Here is a 19401-nt window from a genome sequence, read left to right as displayed (position 1 = left end):
CCCCCCCCACCAATCTGTTGCTCCATTGACAAGTTAAGGCTAGGTTCACGCTTGTGCCATACTCTTAGTTGGTTAAGATCTGCCAGGGAACCCGTAAGACTCTAAAATAGCAGGCCCCACAGACTATAATTGGGTCCGCTGTTTTATACTGTGACCAGTGGATATAAAAATCCTTCGTGAAGGATTTCTCTCTCCGCCAATTTTCTGAGCCCAGGATGGTATAACCTTACTACTACGTGATGGTTCTTTGATTCAAGGGTATGAAGCGCAAGTGTCGGAAGGAGCTAAAACTGAAATCCAGCACTCGCAGGTAAGTCGGAGTAATGAACGGGACCAAGAATACTAGGTCTGGTGTTCCACACCGTAGCAGCATAAAGATATGCTGTTGGTTTAAGGTTCCCAAACCAGGTAACAGGTTCCATTTAAAACAAAAAATAAATAAAATGTGTCATTCATACGGATCACTTGTATAAAGATGCAATTTTAGCTTCATAAACAGTATATCATTCTTGCATAAATAATGCATTTCTTAATATTACAGTCCTATTGTGTGTCAAGAGTCAAATACGGAGATCCCCTACTGTTACTTATACACAGAATAGTGGACAAAAGGAAAAACAATTGACTCCCACCCCCCTCAAAGCAATATAATCAAAGGCTGAGCACTCCAGAAATAGATTACAACAGTCCTATATACCCTCAGATAATATCAGGCTCATACAATCTACAGAATGATGACAATATGAACACTACGGCACAAAAGTATTAACTTCAAGGGCAAAAAAAATAAAAGAATCAGTTGAAAAAAAAAAGCATCAACAGTGATCACAGAACAGACTGCGCTATAATGCATTATTACGGGTGTTACCTTCTACATGAGCCCTTCTAGGTCCATGCTCATCGGCTCACCAATGGCATACACAGAAAGGATTCCTCCTTATGGGTGGGAACTACCTCAGGACCTGATATTAAGAGCTACCATTTGCAGCATCTTCAGCACTGTGTGTGAAAATGAAGGCAGGATTTTTGAAACTTTCTTTAAGACGTACAGGTTTTACATTTTGTTTCAGGATTTACGAAACAAATGATCTCAGAAAATAAAATGCAACAACAAAGATCATACTTGGCTCAGTCGACAGTTATTATAAAAACCCAGAAGTCTGCCATCGTGTATTGTCAGCGTCACAAGTGCATAGAGAAAAGCTAGCGAGAAAACATGACGTGCTTGGGCTACAAGGTAAAACAATGTCTGCAGAAAATAAAAAAAAACAAAACCTCCCTAATAAAAACATAACACGTGAGTCCATAGACATTTTTTTTTTTTTTATGGTGGAGCAGATTTTGGCAAAGAAAAGCACAAACCTTACATATGGGACAACATGTTAATGCGAGTTTTGCTTCCTTAGGTTGTGCTTACCTGACATATTGTGCAGCAGAACCTAAGGTGGAAGGATCAGGGTAGGCACTGATGTAATAATATTTCAACTCTTTCCAACTATATAGAAATTTTTGACCTGAAATGAATTAGACAGCCTCCAATTGTAAAGGTCAGAAACGGAATCTGAACGGTATATAGCAATAAACGGGTGACTTTAATCAAGACAAAAATATGTCATGCAGAATGTCATTCAATGCCCCCCACCTGTTTCATAGACAGAAGTGGAGAAGTCAAAGGCAGGTAAAAACAAAAAAGAGAATTATATAGAGAATACATTGCCAAATAAACTAGTTCTTCATTTTTTACGAATGCAAAGGTCAAAACAGACAATGCAATGGACCAACAAAAACAAAAATTATATATATATTCCAAGTATAATTCATGGTGCCTTACTGCTAGGTTATCAGTTACAGTTTCCCCAGACAACTCTGTGCACACTGCTCCAGCCTTATATATTTGAGTGACGTATATATTCGACATACGCCACCCTATAACAAATGGCTGCCCATGGGCTCATTACTATTTTGATTTTTTTCACAGTAGACAACTGTTCAAGGGAAAATACTCATGCACGTCAAGGGTGTGGATGAAGCCCTATGACATACATCATTAGCCATTTCCCAGCCTACGCAGAATCTAGGACTTGAAGGCAGTGTGCACAGGGTCTTAAGTAGGTTTTACATTCTCAAATAGGTTCATTCCTTCTGAAGCTAATCCCACATATAGATAAGATACTTACCTACAAAAAAATAGATAGCCACAGTGGTGGGATATAATATACAGCACTGTATATAAATGAGTACAGAACATGTGTAATACTTACAGTGCGTATAGAGGGAGCACGACAGGAGCTATTGTTATACACAACAATGGCTAACTCGATAGAAAAGCACTGGACTACCCATAGGACACAGTAATGCAACAAGTGAAGACACATTTACACTAAGCCTGCAGCCCCAAAGTTCAATGTACTGTGCTAAAATCACAATTTCGAGATTCATTGCTTCATAGGAATATGGAAGAACTCTATAAAACTGGTTACTACGTTATAAAATAAAAAAAAAAATAATAGAACAGCACACAGTCAGTAAGTAAATAAGTCAATTTATGAAAAAAACAAAAATCAAGAAAAAACAAAACAGGCGCATAAAATGTAAACTGGTATGGAGAGACAACTTTAAAGGTCTGAACAAGTGGTCACAAATCTGTCTGCTATAAAGTTATATACATGCAAGCAGAGGCAAAAAATATAGGTTATGCTGTCTAAGGTCATAATAAAACAAACTGAGAAGTCAAAAAAAAAAAAAAAAAAAAAACAGAGCGAACAATCATTTTCTGTTGTAAAAAAAAAAAAAAAAAAAAATTCAGGCTTTTCCTATGCAGGTTGTCCTTTGCAAAGAATTCATAAAACAGGATTGCATTTAAATACTCACATATATCCAACTTACCGACACAGGAGGTTTCATATTATTTATTGTAAAGCACAAAACAGGCAATTTTTGTTTTTTGTTGTTTTAAAAGTGATAAAGTATACATTGAAAAAAGTACATTTGTATCACAAAGCATTGACCACATAATAGTTGCAAATACATTTGCTGGAATGTGTACATCTACACTAAATTACTAAAAACAAACCAAGTCTTCGTTTCTACACAGAAAGAGCCTCCTATCCGTCAGTAGTGAGAGTTTATGTACATTTTTTTTTTCAAAAAACATTTTTTTTTTTTTTTAAACCAAACAAAAAAAAAAAACAATTAAGATCTTCATCAAGGCGTCTGCATCCAAACATTTAACAAAGGTTTTCCCCAACACAATGAAGCAAATACTGTACTGTCCACTTCGCATTATTGGCCCTGTGCAGAGGAAATACATAAGAGATACACAAAGTGTTAAACGAGAAATTCCTTGGTAAAGGAAGCCAACTCAGGAGAGACCCTAAGGAGAAAGGGGTTAACAAAAATGGTTGGCGGCTTCCTGTAATGTTTTTCATTTGCCCTGAAAAGGGGAAAATGTCATCACACAAACATTGTGCTGAACAGGAAAGCTTTACAGTAGGATATATATTTTTTTTTTGCAAGGGTAGAATAGATTTCCCCAAATATATAGATAGACAATCTGATATATATTTATTTTCAACTTCCTACCTGTGGTGCAGGTGGGTGCTGCGGCATCGCTTGTGGACTTGTCTGAGCATAATAGGCAGCTTGCTGTCTGTAGTACTCTGCCCAGGCCGCACTGTAATCTGCTTGACCAGCAGGGGGAGCAGCACCTGCAGCTGGAACCGTTTGTCCTGATAATTACCAAAATAAATAAATATGGATTTATGGAATTTTTACATACAAGACTGTATAAAAAGCTGGGTTTGCGGAACTTTGCATCTGGAAATTTCAGATGGATTTACACTGGACAGACAGTGCAGATTTAGACCCAGCCCAAGTTTATGACCATCAAGCAATTAGGGCTAGTTCACATGGGTTAGTTGTGCATGTACACATTGTCACGGCATTCCACGATGGATTAGGCCCAAATGAATGGACCGGAGCCTCGTACCGCTGAACAATAGGGCAGCTCGCTTTCTTCCCCGCTACTACCCAGTGGGAAAAAAAGAAGCGACCGGCTCCCATTGAAGTCAATGGGAGCAGCGGATTTTGAGGCAGATTCCGCGTTAAAATCCGCTGCCAACTTGCCCCATGTGAACTAGCCCTTAAAGAGGAAATTTCATGACTTTAAGCACATGCAGTTCTATATACTGCTGGAAAGCCGACAGTGCGCCGAATTCAGCACAGTGTCGATTTTCCTGATTTGTGCCCCGGGTAAAGAGCTATCAGTCCCGGCACCGTCGCGCTTTACAGTCAGAAGGGCGTTCTTGACAGTCTGTCAGGAACATCCTTCTCCACAGCAGTTCCTATCGCACCGTACAGTGTGAGCGGGGAGGAACGCCTGTCAGGAACGTCCTTCTTCCCTCCTGATAGTACTCGTCTATGGGCCAGTACTGTGAGCAGTACTACGGTACCGGCACCGATAGCTCTTTACCTGGGGCACAGATCGGGAAAGTCGACAGTGCGCTGAATTCAGCGCACTGTCGGCTTTCCAGCAGTATATAGAACTGCCTGTGCCCAAACCCATGAAAGGTCCTCTATCATTAAAAAAATAAGTCTTAAACTAAAAGGGCTATACATCTATCGCCTTTATCTTCAAGGTCCACGCTGCCGTTTTTGAATTTTTCTTTATCATGCTCAGAAAGCAGAGGGGGCATGCGTGTAAAAAACCACCACAAATTGGCCGACGGATACGTGCAGTCGGCAGTTCCGTTGGCCATTTTGGGGTGGTCTCCTGTAAGAAGCGGAGAATGGTGGAGCAGAAGAAAGGATGACAACGCTGTGCTCAGAGCACAATGAAGCAAAATTCAAAAATGACGGGGCAGATCTTCAAGATTAAGGTAAGAGGCGAATAACTTTATAAAGGCTACTCCTACATGCTAACATGTTTTAAATGACAGAATCTCTTTAATTCTATTGTGTCCGTATCAAAAAGCCATTTGTTGTACAATATACTTGCCTTGCTTTTTATAATATTCTTCCCATGCTTTGGAGTAATCTTGTGGAGGTGCTTGTTGACCTAAGTAGATTTAAAGGAAGAAAAAAATTATTTTTTTACGTTTAAAAGCAATAAAACTTTAGATTAAGGAATAAAATGTCAGAACCAAGTCTTCCAACATAACTGCAAACTGACATGTAGCCGCACTTATCACATACCCATTTTTTTGTAATACTCTTCCCAAGCTTTTGTGTAGTCCACCTGTCCGGTCTGGGAGGCAGCTGGGGGATCGACTAAATAAAAAGCATTAGACCAAGATAAGTTGCAGGAAAAACAACAAGAACGTTTGAGTGAAAAATCAAAAAAAAAATAAAGGAGCAGTTAAGGGTCCCACATGAGTGCATGCAAAGCATGTAAGGTGTGTGCAAAAAGGTCAACATGCCACCTAAAAAGGGGGCGATCCCTAGGCAATCCTTAGGATGCCTATACCAGGAATGTTATTGCTCAGACTAAAAGATTCTTGTGACAGTAGAAATTAAGTGAGAGATTTGTGTGACGGGACAGGACTTCAGCGCACTAAGGCCAGTTAGGAGGAGGAAAAAAAATAAATTAAAAAAAAAAAAAAAAAAAAAAAGGAGGAGTTAAGGAGGTTTTGCTACCTTGTCCATTAGTTTGGTTTGTAGTTGGTCCAGCAGATGGAGCTGCAGGTGGTTGGGGTGCTTGCTGTTGGTAATAGTGAGCATAATAAGCTGCCCAAGCTGCAGAATTGGGGTCTGTTCCTGCTTTACCTAAGAAATTAAACATCACACTCTTATAGTGTACCGAAGAATAGCAGTCTGTCTACATAAACTTGCCAAACCACCCACCCCTCTAGCCACGTAAAGCTAAAGTAATTTTGTCAGAACTGGGCCCCCGGTATCCTGGTCATCGACCCTCACTATATACCACAATGGAGAGCAGCTTCTGCTCAGCCGTACGTTTAATGGTCAGCAAGTAAATGCATCCAGTGTGAACCAGGGATGTGGAGCAAATAGCCCAAACCACTGACTCCTTTATAAATGGCTGACAGTCAGGGTCAGACAGAAGAACTAAAGCGCCTTTAATTTCGAAAAGGAGCTTTCAATGGAAATCCTATGCAAGTAAATATGCAAAAGATTCTGCATATATTATACAATATCAATCATTTTTAAGAGACATAAGTTTGTTTGCAAACCGGAGTTATTTCCCCCCCCCCCATCTCCCAACATTACAACCCTGATGCAAACTGGATCTAGGCATACAACAGCTGCTGGCCGGGAAATAAAACTGCAGCAATATAAGAACGTGAGGTCTTCATGAGACAGTATGCTGCTTTAATCTGAATAAAGTTCAGACATTTACGGATATAAAAACTGAGCGGAGTCGGAAGCCCTAACCATGATCCTGTTTTTCCATAGTCTGACACCTTCCTAAATGTCTTAACCGTCACGGACAGACAAACAGTAAAACTTACTTCGGCTCCATGCACACAACTGTGTGCAAACCGTGTTTTTGCACGGCTTACACACTTACCCATTCATTTCTATGGCCACATACAAACGCCCCTGTGTTATCCCGGGCCCGTGAATACGGCCTTAGCTCTTTGACAGCTGAGAATGGGGCAGTGGAGGCACAGGCAACACCCAGATGTCATCTATGTGCCATCCATGCCATGAATCACTGCCTAGCTACATGCACATGGTCTTTTGCATGTAGCGGGCCACGGCAAAAAAGCGCTGCAGAAAAAAAACAAAAAACATGGCGGCAATTTAACCTGTTGTTTCCTGGAGCGCTTTCTGCTTCCATTATGCCTATGGGGAAACCAGCGACATTTCCATACTGAGTGTATTTTTCTGCAGGACTGTAAAACGCCATGTTTTTTGCTACATGGGGCCCCTGGCCTAAAGCGGTAACTTTTTACTCACACCATCCAACATTGGCCTCTACTCTGGTCTGCCCTGACCATAACAGATATTCAAGAATTGTCAAAGGCAGCTCTGGAAATTAAAAGTTCCCTTTGGTATACAAGCACCGCTAAATTTATTGCAACTTTTATAGGCAGGACAAGAAAAAAAAAAAGTTGGGGAAATCTAAAAGATGATTTTCTTGGTAACCTTCAATAGGTTGGTTATCACTGAACTGCAGAAACTCTGCATCAGAACAATGGATAGAGAAGGAAGGCTTATAGCAATAGAGAGAGGACCTAATAAGTTGTGTTTAATAAAAAAAAAAAAAAAAAAAACAACCAAAAACCATGCTCATAAATGGATGGCATTGAAGCATGTTAAGAAACATGTCAACAGCTGCCAGTATCCACCAAATGAAGCATTATGATCACACATGACACTCAGGAGAAGGGGAGGGAAAAAAAGAAAAAAAAAAAAAGTCATGATCACAGCAATGAAGCACATGCAGTAAATTATATTTCCACCACTGCCCCCAAAGACAACTCAAACTTAAGCGAACACAGAGGATCCTAGTTAGTGCATGTCAAGCACAGACCTATTTGTGTCATTTTACACACAATGTATTGTGTCCATCCCAAGATTTACTGTTCGATAGAAAGGGGAGGGGGGGATGGGGAGAACATACAATCACTGGACACAACTTACTTGGATCTGCTGGAGCCGGTTGCTGCCAGTGTGGGTATGCATTTCCCCAGCCCTGAGGGGCGTATGGTTGAGGAGGACCACTGAGATAAGGAATAGAACAAATCTAAGTGAATATACACAAAATCCATGAACCAGAATCTATTAGAAGCACCAAACGGTAATGTACTTACTGTGGTGCTGGTCCTGGGGGGCCAGGGGTGTATGGTGGAGGATTGTAGGGTCCCATTGGTGCACCAGGGCCAGGGGGTCCTGGAGGTCCATGGGGTCCAGGGACACCACCTGGAGGGCCATGAGGAACTGGAGGACCTAATGGATTTACTGGACCCTAACAAAATAAAAGATGATTTAGCAAACACCCAAACGCATTATTCATCACAAACTCTACAATCTTCCCCTGCAGTCTGGTTAACACTTCTAGCATTTTACTTACCCCGATCTTCTCTTCAATAAGTTGCCTTGCATAATCTATTTGCTGTGGAGATCCACGAATAGTAAATAACTTCATGTTTGGGTCGGAATTTGGCGGAGGGTTCCTCTGCAGCTCTATCCTGGCTCCAGACTGTTGGCTTATGCTCTTAATAGTTTCACCACCTGTAAAAAAAAGTGCACAAATGACATCAAACCCATGTTATAGTAGAATTTAAAAAGAGGACATGGACAGGCCACTGGCTAAAAAACTAGACCGAGGAAGAGATTTCTTGCTGTACAGTCTACGCGGAAGGGTCCGAGTGCTGCCGCAGCTCCCTGTATAGTTTCAATAAACATTATATTACACCCCCGGCACTATAAAGTCTCTTCTTACTGAAATTATACTCCATGGTACAATGCAACTATGTTACATGGGTAGCTGTGTCTGCAAAAATAGGAAGTGTAGTAAAGGAGAGGCTCTTTAACGGGGCACTAAAACATTATAGAAGTCAATTAAAAAAAAAAAAAAAATTAGATTTAAAAATAGAGCAAAACCTTTTCCAATTATCAGTCCAGTTTTTACTGTCAGGACAAAGAAATTGAATTCTTGAAGTCCGCCTGGAGGGCCCATGTTCCAGTTTCCTTGTCCTCTGCCCCTTCCCCTTCCTCCTGGACCAGGACCACCACCATTTCCAGACTGAAGTAATACAAAAAGAAACACAAAGTAAATTAGATTGATTCTGACAATTTGCAAATACTGAACATTTAAATACCAACTGCAGAGGTCTAAGCAATGGCCAACACAAAACTGTGATGCCTGGTTCACATCTGTGTTGGGTAATCTGTTCAGGGAGTCCTCATGGGGACCCCCGAACGGGATACCGAACGAATTGACAAGTGGAAAGCAAACGGACTCCATAGACTATAAAGGGGTCCGTGTACTGCCCAGATGAGTCATGCAGACATGAAAGTAGATCATGAAGTACTTTTCTGTCACCACGCGGAAAGCATACGGACCCCATGATAGTCTATGGGGTCTGTGTGCTCTCATAAGCTCACCGCTTGCCAATGCGTTCGGTATTCTGTTGGGGTCCCCATGCGGACTCCCCAAACAGATTACTAGCTAGGCTACTTTTTCTTCTGACATGTTTACTTTTGTCTCGCATGCACAACCTGAGCCTTTTTTCATATTGCAGAAACGAGTTTCATTTCTTGTTAAAATAGTTCCAAAACAAAAAATATAAATAAAAAGGAAAAGAAAAAGACAAACCTGAACACTTCGTAGCAAGTCTGTTATGATCTCGGCTGCATGCTGACACCTGTCCGGAGGACCACTTATCTGTGCTATTCTTTCTGGAGTTGATCCATCATCTGCAACAGTGAATGTCTGTTAGAAAACCTGCACACGCCAAGTAACCCGATCAATGCCCAGAAATTCACATACCTGGTTTAAACTGTATCCTAACACCAGCATCGTTCTGGATTTTCTTGATCATTTCACCGTTTCTGCCTATTACAATTCCTACTGCAAAGCGCGGTATTGGGACCTGAAAGATATATGCAACGATTACCCAATGTAAAACATTTAGTGATTTTTTTTTTATTATTTAACCCCTTCCCGCCGATGGCATTTTTTGATTTTCGTTTTTGACTGCCCTCCTTCTAAACTCCATAACTTTTTTATTTCTCCGCTCCCAGAGCAATATGAGGTCTTAATCTTTGCGGGACAAATTTTTCTTCATGATGCCGCCATTAATTATTCTGTATAATGTACTGGTATACTGGAAAAAATTCAGAATGGGGTGAATTTGAATTTGGGGTGAATTTGAAGAAAAAATGAATTTCTGCAGCTTTCTTACAGGTTCTTCGGTTTTACGGCGTTCACTGTGCAGCCAAAATGACATGTCCCCTGTATTCTGTGTTTCGGTACGATTCCAGGGATACCAAATTTATATGGTTTTAATACATTTTAACCCCTTAAAAAAAAATCCAAAACTGTTACTTTTTTTTTTTTTTTTCTAAAAGTCGCCATATTCTGACAGCCCTAATTTTTTTATACTACCACGTACAGGGATGCATAGGACATCTTATTTTGCGGGACCAGGTGTACTTTTTAGTTCTACCATTTTTGGGAAATGCTATTGCTTTGATCACTTTTAATAAAAAATTTTTATCAGAATTAAAACAGTGAAAAAACGGTGGTTTGGCACTTTTGACTATTTTTCCCGCTGCAGCGTTTACCGAACAGGAAAAATATTTTTATAGATTTGTAGAACGGGCGATTTCGGACACAGGGATACCGAACATGTATGTGTTTCACAGTATTTAACTACTTTTATATCTGTTCTAGGGAAGGGGGGTGAGTTCAATTTTTAATACTTTTTAAAAAAAAATATTTTTTTTACTTTTTTTTTTTTTTTGCATTTACTAATGCATTGCAAAAAAATCATCATTTCTTTTGCAGGGTGCATAGACCAGCCTGCAAAAGGAAATCACTGCAGACAAGCCAAGGCTCCCGGCTGTCATGGAAACGTGACGTCAGCCCTGGCGCTTGCTCCAGGTGCCGGCGATTACCGGCAAAATGGCAGAGCCCATGCGCCGCCAGGAAAATGGCGCCTTTGACCACAGGGCCGGAGAGGTTAATGCCTCCGATCGGTCTGGGGTAACACAGTAGACACCCGGCATCTATGACGGCCGCCATAGTTAAAAACCCGACATGCGCCGTACTATTACGGCGGATGTCGGGAAAGGGTTAAAGTATTGCAGAAGCCGCTTGCATTTTCACCTTCCTACAAGTCTATGGTGGAAAAACCCAGTCTCTACAGGTAAGATTATGTTTCATTTTCACAGAATTTAATTTTTTTTTTCTTTTTAGCAATGTGTGGATGAGATTAAGTGAAATCACACTGACTTCAGCGACTGTAAAAGTCCAATTTTCCCCCACAAAGGCCAAAAACAGTGTTTTTGTAATGTGTGGACTTAGCCAAAAGCATAATTTCCAGCGTCTTACGATATGCTGCCTTAGAGACCCGCACCCATTTTGTTCAGGGGCTAAAAGTCAATAACAGGGTGACCTGTCAGACTGTATCACACATGTCTCGCAACTCCTTTAGATCCCTCCTTCATGTTTTACCCTGAAGTAAATATAAAGCATACTTACATCTATTCCTTCATTGCCACCTATTCTTGAACCGTACTCATTTCTTGCTTCCCTGAAACCTCCTTGATCACGTATTAATTCTAATACCATATCTTTTGCTTGCTGTACAGAGGGAGAAAAAAATGAATAAAATCATTAACACCTGCATCCACATGTTAAACATTATCTAGCTCAGGGGTAGGGAACCTTCGGCTCTCCAGCTGCTGTGAAACTACAACTCCCAACATGCTCCATTCACTTCCATGGGAGTTCCGAGAACAGCAGAGCACAGCATACATGCTGGGAGTTGTAGTTTTGCAACATCTGGAGAGCCGTACGCTCCCTACCCCTGATCTAGGTTGATTTAGATTTTCAGTTTCTTACCTGTACTTTGTATGGATCCCCGGTAATTCTCAATGGCTTGTCTGCTCCTGTGTTTTGAGGTCCATCCTGAATCATCACCATTTTAACCCCTGCACGCTCCTGTTATGAATTATACAGTAAAGGTTAATCAAAGTCTAAAAATCATCTAATAAAATATGGACTACCAGTATACCGGCGTACCTGCAACTGCTTAATTGTCTCGCCACCTTTTCCAATAACCAAACCAGCCTTACTGGCAGGAATCATGATCTCCTGAACTGTATTTCCTGGCCCGTCTCCGTGATGGTAAGGTGTAGGCCTTCCCTTTTCCACTATCTGATCTAGTAATCTCTTTGCAGCTCTTTGAAGGGGGAAAATAAAACCATTACTTTTAAGACTCTCAATGAAATGGACATAATAAGTCAGAAGGCATTTTACTTACTGAACAGAATCAGGGGTGCCTGTTAACATGCAGGACCTGTCTGGCATACCACCACTATCTGAAATAGGAAACACAATGTTCTATTTATTAATGTGCCAAAGCAATATAAGGAATAGGGTAAAACCTAAAAGTAAAAAATATTAAATAGATAGGAAACATCAAATTTGATTACACCACAGAAAACAGATTACCTGTTTAGAAATGTAATAATGCTCAGAGTTGTAGCAGTAATAAAATAGAGGCCCTGCACATGCGGTTTTATATATACAGGGCTATGGACCAGTGCTGTCGGGGGGTGTTCCTCACAGCCCAGCTAGACTATCAGGAACATCTTTCAGATAGTGGGGAGATATCAGTGCCAAAGCTAATGGCACCGATATCTGCAGCCCCGGGGCACACAACTGGAAAGACGACTGTGCACTGAATTCAATGAACCATTGGCTTTCTGGCAATATATAAAACATGTGCCGGAGAACATGAAAGGTCTTCTTTAGGCTACGGCCCCACGGGCCGGAGACGCAGCGCTAAAGCACTGCGGGTACAACCGCGACGTGAACGCATTGTGGTTCTTCCCGCAGCGCTGTGAACAGAAAGTTCATGAAGTTTTCCTCCGCTGACTTTGTTACCATTATATCAACAGGGAAGCCGCCGGTGTTCCCGTAGATATAATTGACATGCAGCGATTTTGAAAACCGCACCGGTTTTGGAAGTTGCATCATTTCCGCGCTGCGATTTTTTTTCCACAAAGTGGAGGGGGGATTTGCATGAATCCCATCCATTTTGCAAGTATTGTAAAACACTGCGATTATTCAGCAGGACGTAACCACAAAGCATTAGAGGTCCCTTCACACTGACTAAAACTGTATATTTATTATGGGCAACTGCTACTCTGCTGTACAGAAAGCAACACTTTTATAAACACGCACCAAACTTTCAAGCACTAAGGAGTTGTATATTTCCTTGCAAGTGCCTCGGCCTTTTCTCTTCCCGCTGCTTATTTCTTGTCATTTGGTTTCATGCAAGAAAAATTTCTATCCTAAAGCAATTCTGGGCGTAAAGCCATTTACAGTTCCCTAATCCTAGATGATAATTTGCAGCCGCCTCTATTTTTAATAGTATCCAACTTAATAGGAGTGTTTTCTCATGAAAAAGCATCAAGACTCTAGGAAAAGGCTTCACCTAAAGCACTAACCGGTTTTGAAGAGTTCTGAAGAAATAAACTTACCTGGAGCTATTTGAATCTTGCAACCAGATTCTTGCTGAATGCGTGATATCTGTTCACCACCTCTGCCAATTACTAAAAAGAGGAAAAAAACACATCATCAGGGGGGAGGGGGAAGTCGTAGCTTTGTGAAAACTATGTAGGCCACACAAACCCTTAAAGCAAAGAATGACATTATAGCCTACTTACTGAATCCAACCATTCCATCTGGAACCTTGTACTCTTCTGTTAAAACAGCCCTGAAAAAAAACCAAACAGATTTTAAAAACCTGCCACCAAAAATAATTAAAAACTTTAAAATGTCTTAGGGCAGGTTCACACCTGCGCCCGGTCTTTGTGGGTTTCATTCAAATGAAAGGGTGTGAAAGGTGACTGCCGATTTCCGTCTCCTGTCGGCAGTAGACAGAAACCTGAAAGCGGAGACCGGGGCGCAGATGTGAACCTGCCCCTCAAAGAGGTTTCCGGCATTTATAATTGATTACCCATTCTAAGGATAGGCCATCAATTAAAGATCAGCAGAGGTCTGACCTCCAGGCTCCCGGCTAATAAGATGTTTATAAGGCTGCGACCTCTTACCAAGCGCAGTGTTGTACATTGGTATGGTGATTGTGCTTGGTATTAAAACTCAGCACACTCACCAAGATGAGCCCAATGAATGGGATATGGCTTGTAGACGAAGCAGCGCTAAGGGAGCGCTGTTACAGCTTCAACCAGATGATGCATAAGGAGGGATTGAGGGTCTCAGGGTACGTCATCAATTAAAAAGGTTCTGAAAACCCTTTTAAATCACAGATGAGTTACTATGTTCTATTGTCAAAAAAAGAGCTTTCTTTTGTCATGGGAAGCTGAAATGATTTGATCATCATACTACGGTATACAACTTGAATCTCTTCACATGCAGAAGCATTTACAAAGTTACATAGTAGATGAGGTTGGATGAAGACATCAGTCCAATCTATAACCCTACAATCCCATACGTTTATTTGAGAATAACCTGCAGGGTCATACAACTCACCTCTGTTGCTGGTGCATGGGTGGCATCGATGGTTGGAACGCTTTAAAGAAAGGGGAAAGTTTTTATTAGATGAATCATTAAATAAATACTAATTCCTCTTTACCTGCAGACATTTACTACTTACAGTCATTAGTAGGAGCAACTTTCTTTGCTTCTGGTTGATCTAAACAAGGGATACAATTTTCTCTTATTAAATTGGCAACAAAATGGGAGAAAAACAGGTCTTTAAAATATACAAGACAGGCAATATACCGTACAACAAGAAGTTCAGCGTTAATATCAGCTTTAGAAACTTTTTTTTTTACACCAAGATTCAAAACATAATACAACACAATATAAGATGAAAAAAAACACTCCATACATGAAAGCATTCGTATATGAAGACCTCAGGACATCAGTGAGAAGAAATAACAGCACAGACAAGAAAGTGAGCAGGAAGTCTATATACATCAGGTGAGATTGAAAGAAATCAAATACAGTACCAAAGACTTCCTTTGTACCAACCCATTGTATTAACCTACGTGAATATGAAGCAAGTTCCTCATCTACAAACGCACCTCCGTCATCTAGTGGCCTCTTTTGCCCGGCAAAGCCATAATCATTGGTGTTAACTGCTGGTGGCCCAGCATCACCGCCAATTTTTGCAGCAATCTGTGGGGGGGAAACAGAAGGCGGTTAAAGACGTTGTACATGAAAACGTGTTTCCCAAAGTGAACATTTTTTATTCTGAGTCAATAGCCCTCACTTCTGCCACAAAGAGCACCTCTTACTCTGGTGGACCGAGCCTGCCCGCCATTAAACAGACAGCCTATTGATTTGTATAGCACTGAGTAAGACTTCCCTTTTCCTGTGGTGGTGGGGGGGAAACTGAACACTAATTGTTCTTGTACTGCAAAAGGGAAATTAAGTAACTAATACGGAGTAACCTTTTTAGCAGCCAGTGAGATAAATTGGCCCAATAGGATGACTGGTCATCACTACAGATAACAGCTACATGAAGCGGGTACTTTCCGCAGTTGAAAGCTACATTGAGTTGACTTGGTACGAAGCAATGGAAAAAGAAGGATTTCAACTGGTCACTGAGGGACACCGAGCTATTTATTGTCAAGGACCCCATGAAAAGGATGGTTCAAACCAAAATCCTTTACAATCCCATAGTGATATCGATGATCAAACAACTGTATATAAGCATTCACTTCATACAGTGCTAACTTTCTAGGACATTTCATGGCGCTATTCCTATTCTTGTAATACAGGGGCATGCACTACATAAAGGGAAACCCAGACAAAAACGTTCTGACGTTTCAAATAGGTTGCAGAGGACAAGTGATTTTCAGCATAATGCTAATGCAGCCTGCAACAAAGCACATCTGCCCCCCCCCCCCCCTGTTCCATGTACTGTTTACTTGCAGCATTTTTGCCACGGCAGACCCGACAGAGAAGAGGTACGACAGGTGGTGTTGGAGTTGGCGCACTGAAACTAAGAACAAAGCCTCACTAGAAATCGGACCCCACATTCTGAGCAGAGGTCCAGTGAGCTTACTGGGGAGGGGGGTGGTGGGATATTTATAGCGGATATTTCCAGTGATGCCTATTGTCTATTGCACGTTATAGTTTCACAGACATACAACCATCATGTTAAAGGACCAGTTTGTATGTGCATGGCTCATTAAAAATCATACATGGACCTCTGGGCTGGATTAGCAGAGTAGGGGTTAATCTTGCACCGCTGGAAGATTCGCCAGATCTACAAGGCAGCATAGTACACCTACACCAGCTCATAGCTGGCAGAGATTTCAGGCATCATTTACGCCAAAAACCTGGCATAAACTATAGCAAATCTACAATGGCAGATGGCCCTACCCACAACGTGCTCTTCGCAGACAGTATAAAGGCGGCAGAAGAATTGAACAAGCAACAAAAACTGTCACTAAATGCCATTTAATAAGATGTGCCCTTTAGTGTTTCTGCAGTACATTTGTAGAGAACATAGCGGACATGGAGGATTTGGGATTTCCTGTCACTTATTCCTCTGAATACCAACGTCAGCATGAAATAGATAACAGGAATAGCAACTGGAACTCCAAAACTGTAGGCCCAAGTTCCAAACACTGGGAGTCCCTCAAGGTTTAGGCTAAAGCCCCACATTGCGGAAACGCAGCTTTTTTTTTGTTGCAGATTTTGATGGGGTTTTTTGAGCCAATGCCAAAAATGGCTACAAAAGGAACGGGAAACATGTAGGTAGTTCTTATAATTCTATGCTCTGCTCAATCTACTCCTGCCTTTGGCTCGAAAAAACGCAGCAAAATCTGCAACAAAAAAAGCTGCGTTTCCCCAACGTGGACCTTTAGCCTTAAAGGGGTTGTCTAGGGGGGGGGGGGGGGGGTGTCTTAAAACTTGCTTGGTCCAAAGGTTTTTAGATGATGGAGCAAGTATTCACCCTAGGTTGCGCTCCAAATCCTCTCATTCACAGGTAAGTACTATAGAGGAAACAATACTTTAGTGAAGGCCCCCATACTACAAGTAAATAGTGGGGGAAAGGAAGCAAAACCGCCCATCACATGACCCAGGCGTGGTATCTAAAGGCCCAGAGAGGTTTAGAAAAAGAAAAAGGTTTCCTGGAGACCTTGTATATGGGGAGTATCAAGTCTTAATAAAATTCAGGAAAACCTTTACACTATAACCCCACCATAGTGATGACGTGATGCCTTGTCCCTCAGCCAAGAGACAAAGGGATCACATAAGCACACGTGCTCCAGAAAATTCACACTATACATATAAAAAATATTAAAAGAAAATATATACACATACCCGTATATACTAGAGTATAAGCCGACCCCCCCTTAATTTTACCACAAAAAACTGGGAAACATATTGACTCGAGTATAAGCCTGGGGGGTGGAATGCAGCAGCTACTGGAAAATTTAAAAAATTAAAATGGTTTTTAGGTACAGTAGGTGCTGGGGAAGGGGAGGGGGTGTTTTGGTTGTCTGTCTGCCCCTTCCCCGAGCTTGAGGACTGTTTTTTTTTTTTCTCCCCCACTTGGAATTCAGCCTGGCTGAATATAGGGGGATCTGTTAACCCCTTCCCGATGGAACAGGAGCACTGCAGATCCCCTATATTCAGTAGACCGGGCACTGTCAGACACAGGGATACCTTATGTGTTTCAGTCATTTTCTACCTTTATATATATTCTAGGGAAAGGAGGGATTTACAACTTTTATTTATATATTTTTAAAGCTTTTTTTCCTTCAATATTTTATGGGAGATTCTATACATTACCACTGCGGCTGGTCATAGACCCCCCCTCCCCCCCAAGAAAAAATAAAAAAAAAAAATTCTTGACTTAAGTATAAGCCGAGGGGAGCTTTTTCAGCACAAAAACTGTGCTCAAAAATTCGGCTTATACTCAAGTGTATACAAAAATAAAATTGTATATTATAACTATATTATTTTAAGTATTGCACTATAGGTTTTTGTCTGCAAAAGGATGAGTAAACAGGCCCCATCTATTACACGTACATTACTGTATCTGGATATAGTCACCTCACAGAATGTGTGTGTGTGTATATATATATATATATATATATATACACACACACATATATATATATATATATATATACACACATTATATTAATTATATATTATATGTGTGTAGGCACAGGTCTCCCCTCCCCCCGATACAGCATGGAGCAGGCACGGCCCACACACTACTCCTATGGCGGCCTGCTTTCACCCTTGCGGCCTGGCCCGGGCCTCTTCCCGTCTCCGCTCGCCCTCGCTCCCAGTCCCGCGCTCACCTGTCTCGCTCTCTGTAGCGCGTCCTTAAAGGCGTCATTGACGGCCCCGCCGGAGCCCGAGTTGGGTGGTGGTACGGTAGAATAGTCTGCCATATCAGCGCAGCTCGCAGCCTTGGTGATCCGTGTGTGAGTCGCCGCGCCGTGTGTGAGGGCAGAGAGAAGATGGCGCCCAGAGTCCTCGCTCGTAACCCCGCGACGTCAGATCTCGCGAGAGCCGGGGGAGAATCCTCCCACGGCTGGCTGAGGAAATCTCGCGACGGCGGACGAAAAGTCACGTGACCGCGCCACTTCCTGACAGGAATGGTTTTGGCGGGCTTTGGGGAGGGAAGATGGCGGCGCTTGGCGTGCGTGTGTGTAGAAATACTAATAAAGATGCATTGTTTGCTAAAAACTACATTCGGTTTAACGTTAAAGTCATCTAATCACATGAACCTCGTCTGTATATAGATATATACAGGCATATAGCTATATACAGTGAGGCCTGACTAACATTTACCCTCCAACACCCCACCACACAAGAGGCACACTTTTTTTTATCGTTTTGTCAACATCGCCATAGGACGGCTTGTTCTTGTGCATGGCGAGTTGTATTTTTTTTTAATTACGATTAATGTCCTATAAATAATCCCAATTCTGTCATTAATTTAGAGGCTTTCTTTTGGACATTATACCGCCATTACAACAATACCATACTTATATAGTGTATATAGTATATGCCATACTTATATCGTGTGGATTATGTTTTACCACAATAAAAAAAAAAATTAAAAAACTTAAAAAATGTTATATAGTTTAACAACCAATCCATCACGCTAAGGCTAGGTTCACATTTGTGTAAGAGACTTCACCACAGACTCTCAAAAATCAGCGGACAGAGAGTCCTGCACGGTTTCAGTCTAAAAATAGCAGAAACCCGGGGGACCCCATTATAGTCTATGATGTTTGCAGGGAACCTCTGTTTTTGCAAACGGGCCCTACATCATTCAGGACCCCTGGATGGACCAGATTGATAGAGAGCCTAGCACAAGTGTGAGCCTAAGGCCTTATTAACTTTTTTGCAACTTGCATTGTACAGCCATTTATCCTAGCCACCAAAAAACCTGACTTGCTCTGAACCTTGGTTCACTCTGCGTTTGGTAATCTGTTCAGGGAGTACCAAACGCATTTGCAAGTGGAGAGCAGTGAAAGCACACGGTTTCCCGTAGACTATAATGGGGTCCCTGTGCTTGCCGCGAGATCTCTGCACGAGTCATGCAGAGGGGAAAGATTGTGAAGTACTTTCCTGTCCGCATGTTCCCTGCGCGGATCTCGCGGCAAGCACACGGACCCCATTATAGTCTATGGGAAACCGTGTGCTTTCACTGCTCACCACTTGCAAATGCATTTGGTATTCCGTTCAGGGGG

The 19401-nt window shown here is 41.7% G+C and overlaps 1 protein-coding gene across 4 annotated transcripts; it reads right to left on the bottom strand.

Moving 5' to 3' along the window:
* Positions 1-2779: 2779 nt before the first annotated feature.
* On the bottom strand, positions 2780-18184 carry FUBP1 (far upstream element binding protein 1). 4 transcript variants are annotated; one of them, XM_075287050.1, is made up of 21 exons: positions 17998-18184; positions 14716-14845; positions 14319-14357; positions 14195-14234; positions 13369-13418; positions 13183-13254; positions 11958-12015; positions 11717-11876; positions 11537-11635; positions 11174-11275; positions 9458-9560; positions 9284-9384; positions 8569-8710; positions 8036-8196; positions 7776-7930; positions 7606-7685; positions 5635-5763; positions 5194-5268; positions 4997-5056; positions 3583-3728; positions 2780-3291 (listed from the first exon to the last, which is right to left on the bottom strand). In XM_075287050.1, exons 1-21 carry the CDS (start codon positions 18088-18090, stop codon positions 3283-3285), a joined length of 2004 nt encoding a protein of 667 aa, XP_075143151.1. In that variant the 5' UTR covers positions 18091-18184; the 3' UTR covers positions 2780-3282. The 4 variants fall into 4 exon arrangements, with proteins under 4 accessions (XP_075143151.1, XP_075143152.1, XP_075143153.1 ...); XM_075287051.1 differs by having other exon boundaries at positions 14752-14845; XM_075287052.1 differs by lacking the exon at positions 5635-5763.
* Positions 18185-19401: the final 1217 nt, after the last annotated feature.

This window comes from Leptodactylus fuscus, chromosome 9, assembly GCF_031893055.1.
Source record: "Leptodactylus fuscus isolate aLepFus1 chromosome 9, aLepFus1.hap2, whole genome shotgun sequence".
Lineage (NCBI taxonomy): Eukaryota > Metazoa > Chordata > Amphibia > Anura > Leptodactylidae > Leptodactylus > Leptodactylus fuscus.
The sequence above is the reverse complement of the archived record's forward strand: the minus strand, read 5'-3'. Positions and strand labels throughout refer to the sequence as shown.

Excerpts from the sequence above, each read along its gene's own strand:
- FUBP1 (XM_075287050.1), bottom strand. The coding sequence starts at position 18,090 with ATGGCAGACTATTCTACCGTACCACCACCCAACTCGGGCTCCGGCGGG. Across the intron at positions 8,711-9,283 it reads ACTTGCTACGAAGTGTTCAG|TCTGGAAATGGTGGTGGTCC; the intron begins GTTTGTCTTTTT and ends GTATTACTTCAG. Across the intron at positions 8,197-8,568 it reads TGGACTGATAATTGGAAAAG|GTGGTGAAACTATTAAGAGC; the intron begins GTTTTGCTCTAT and ends TTTTTTTTACAG.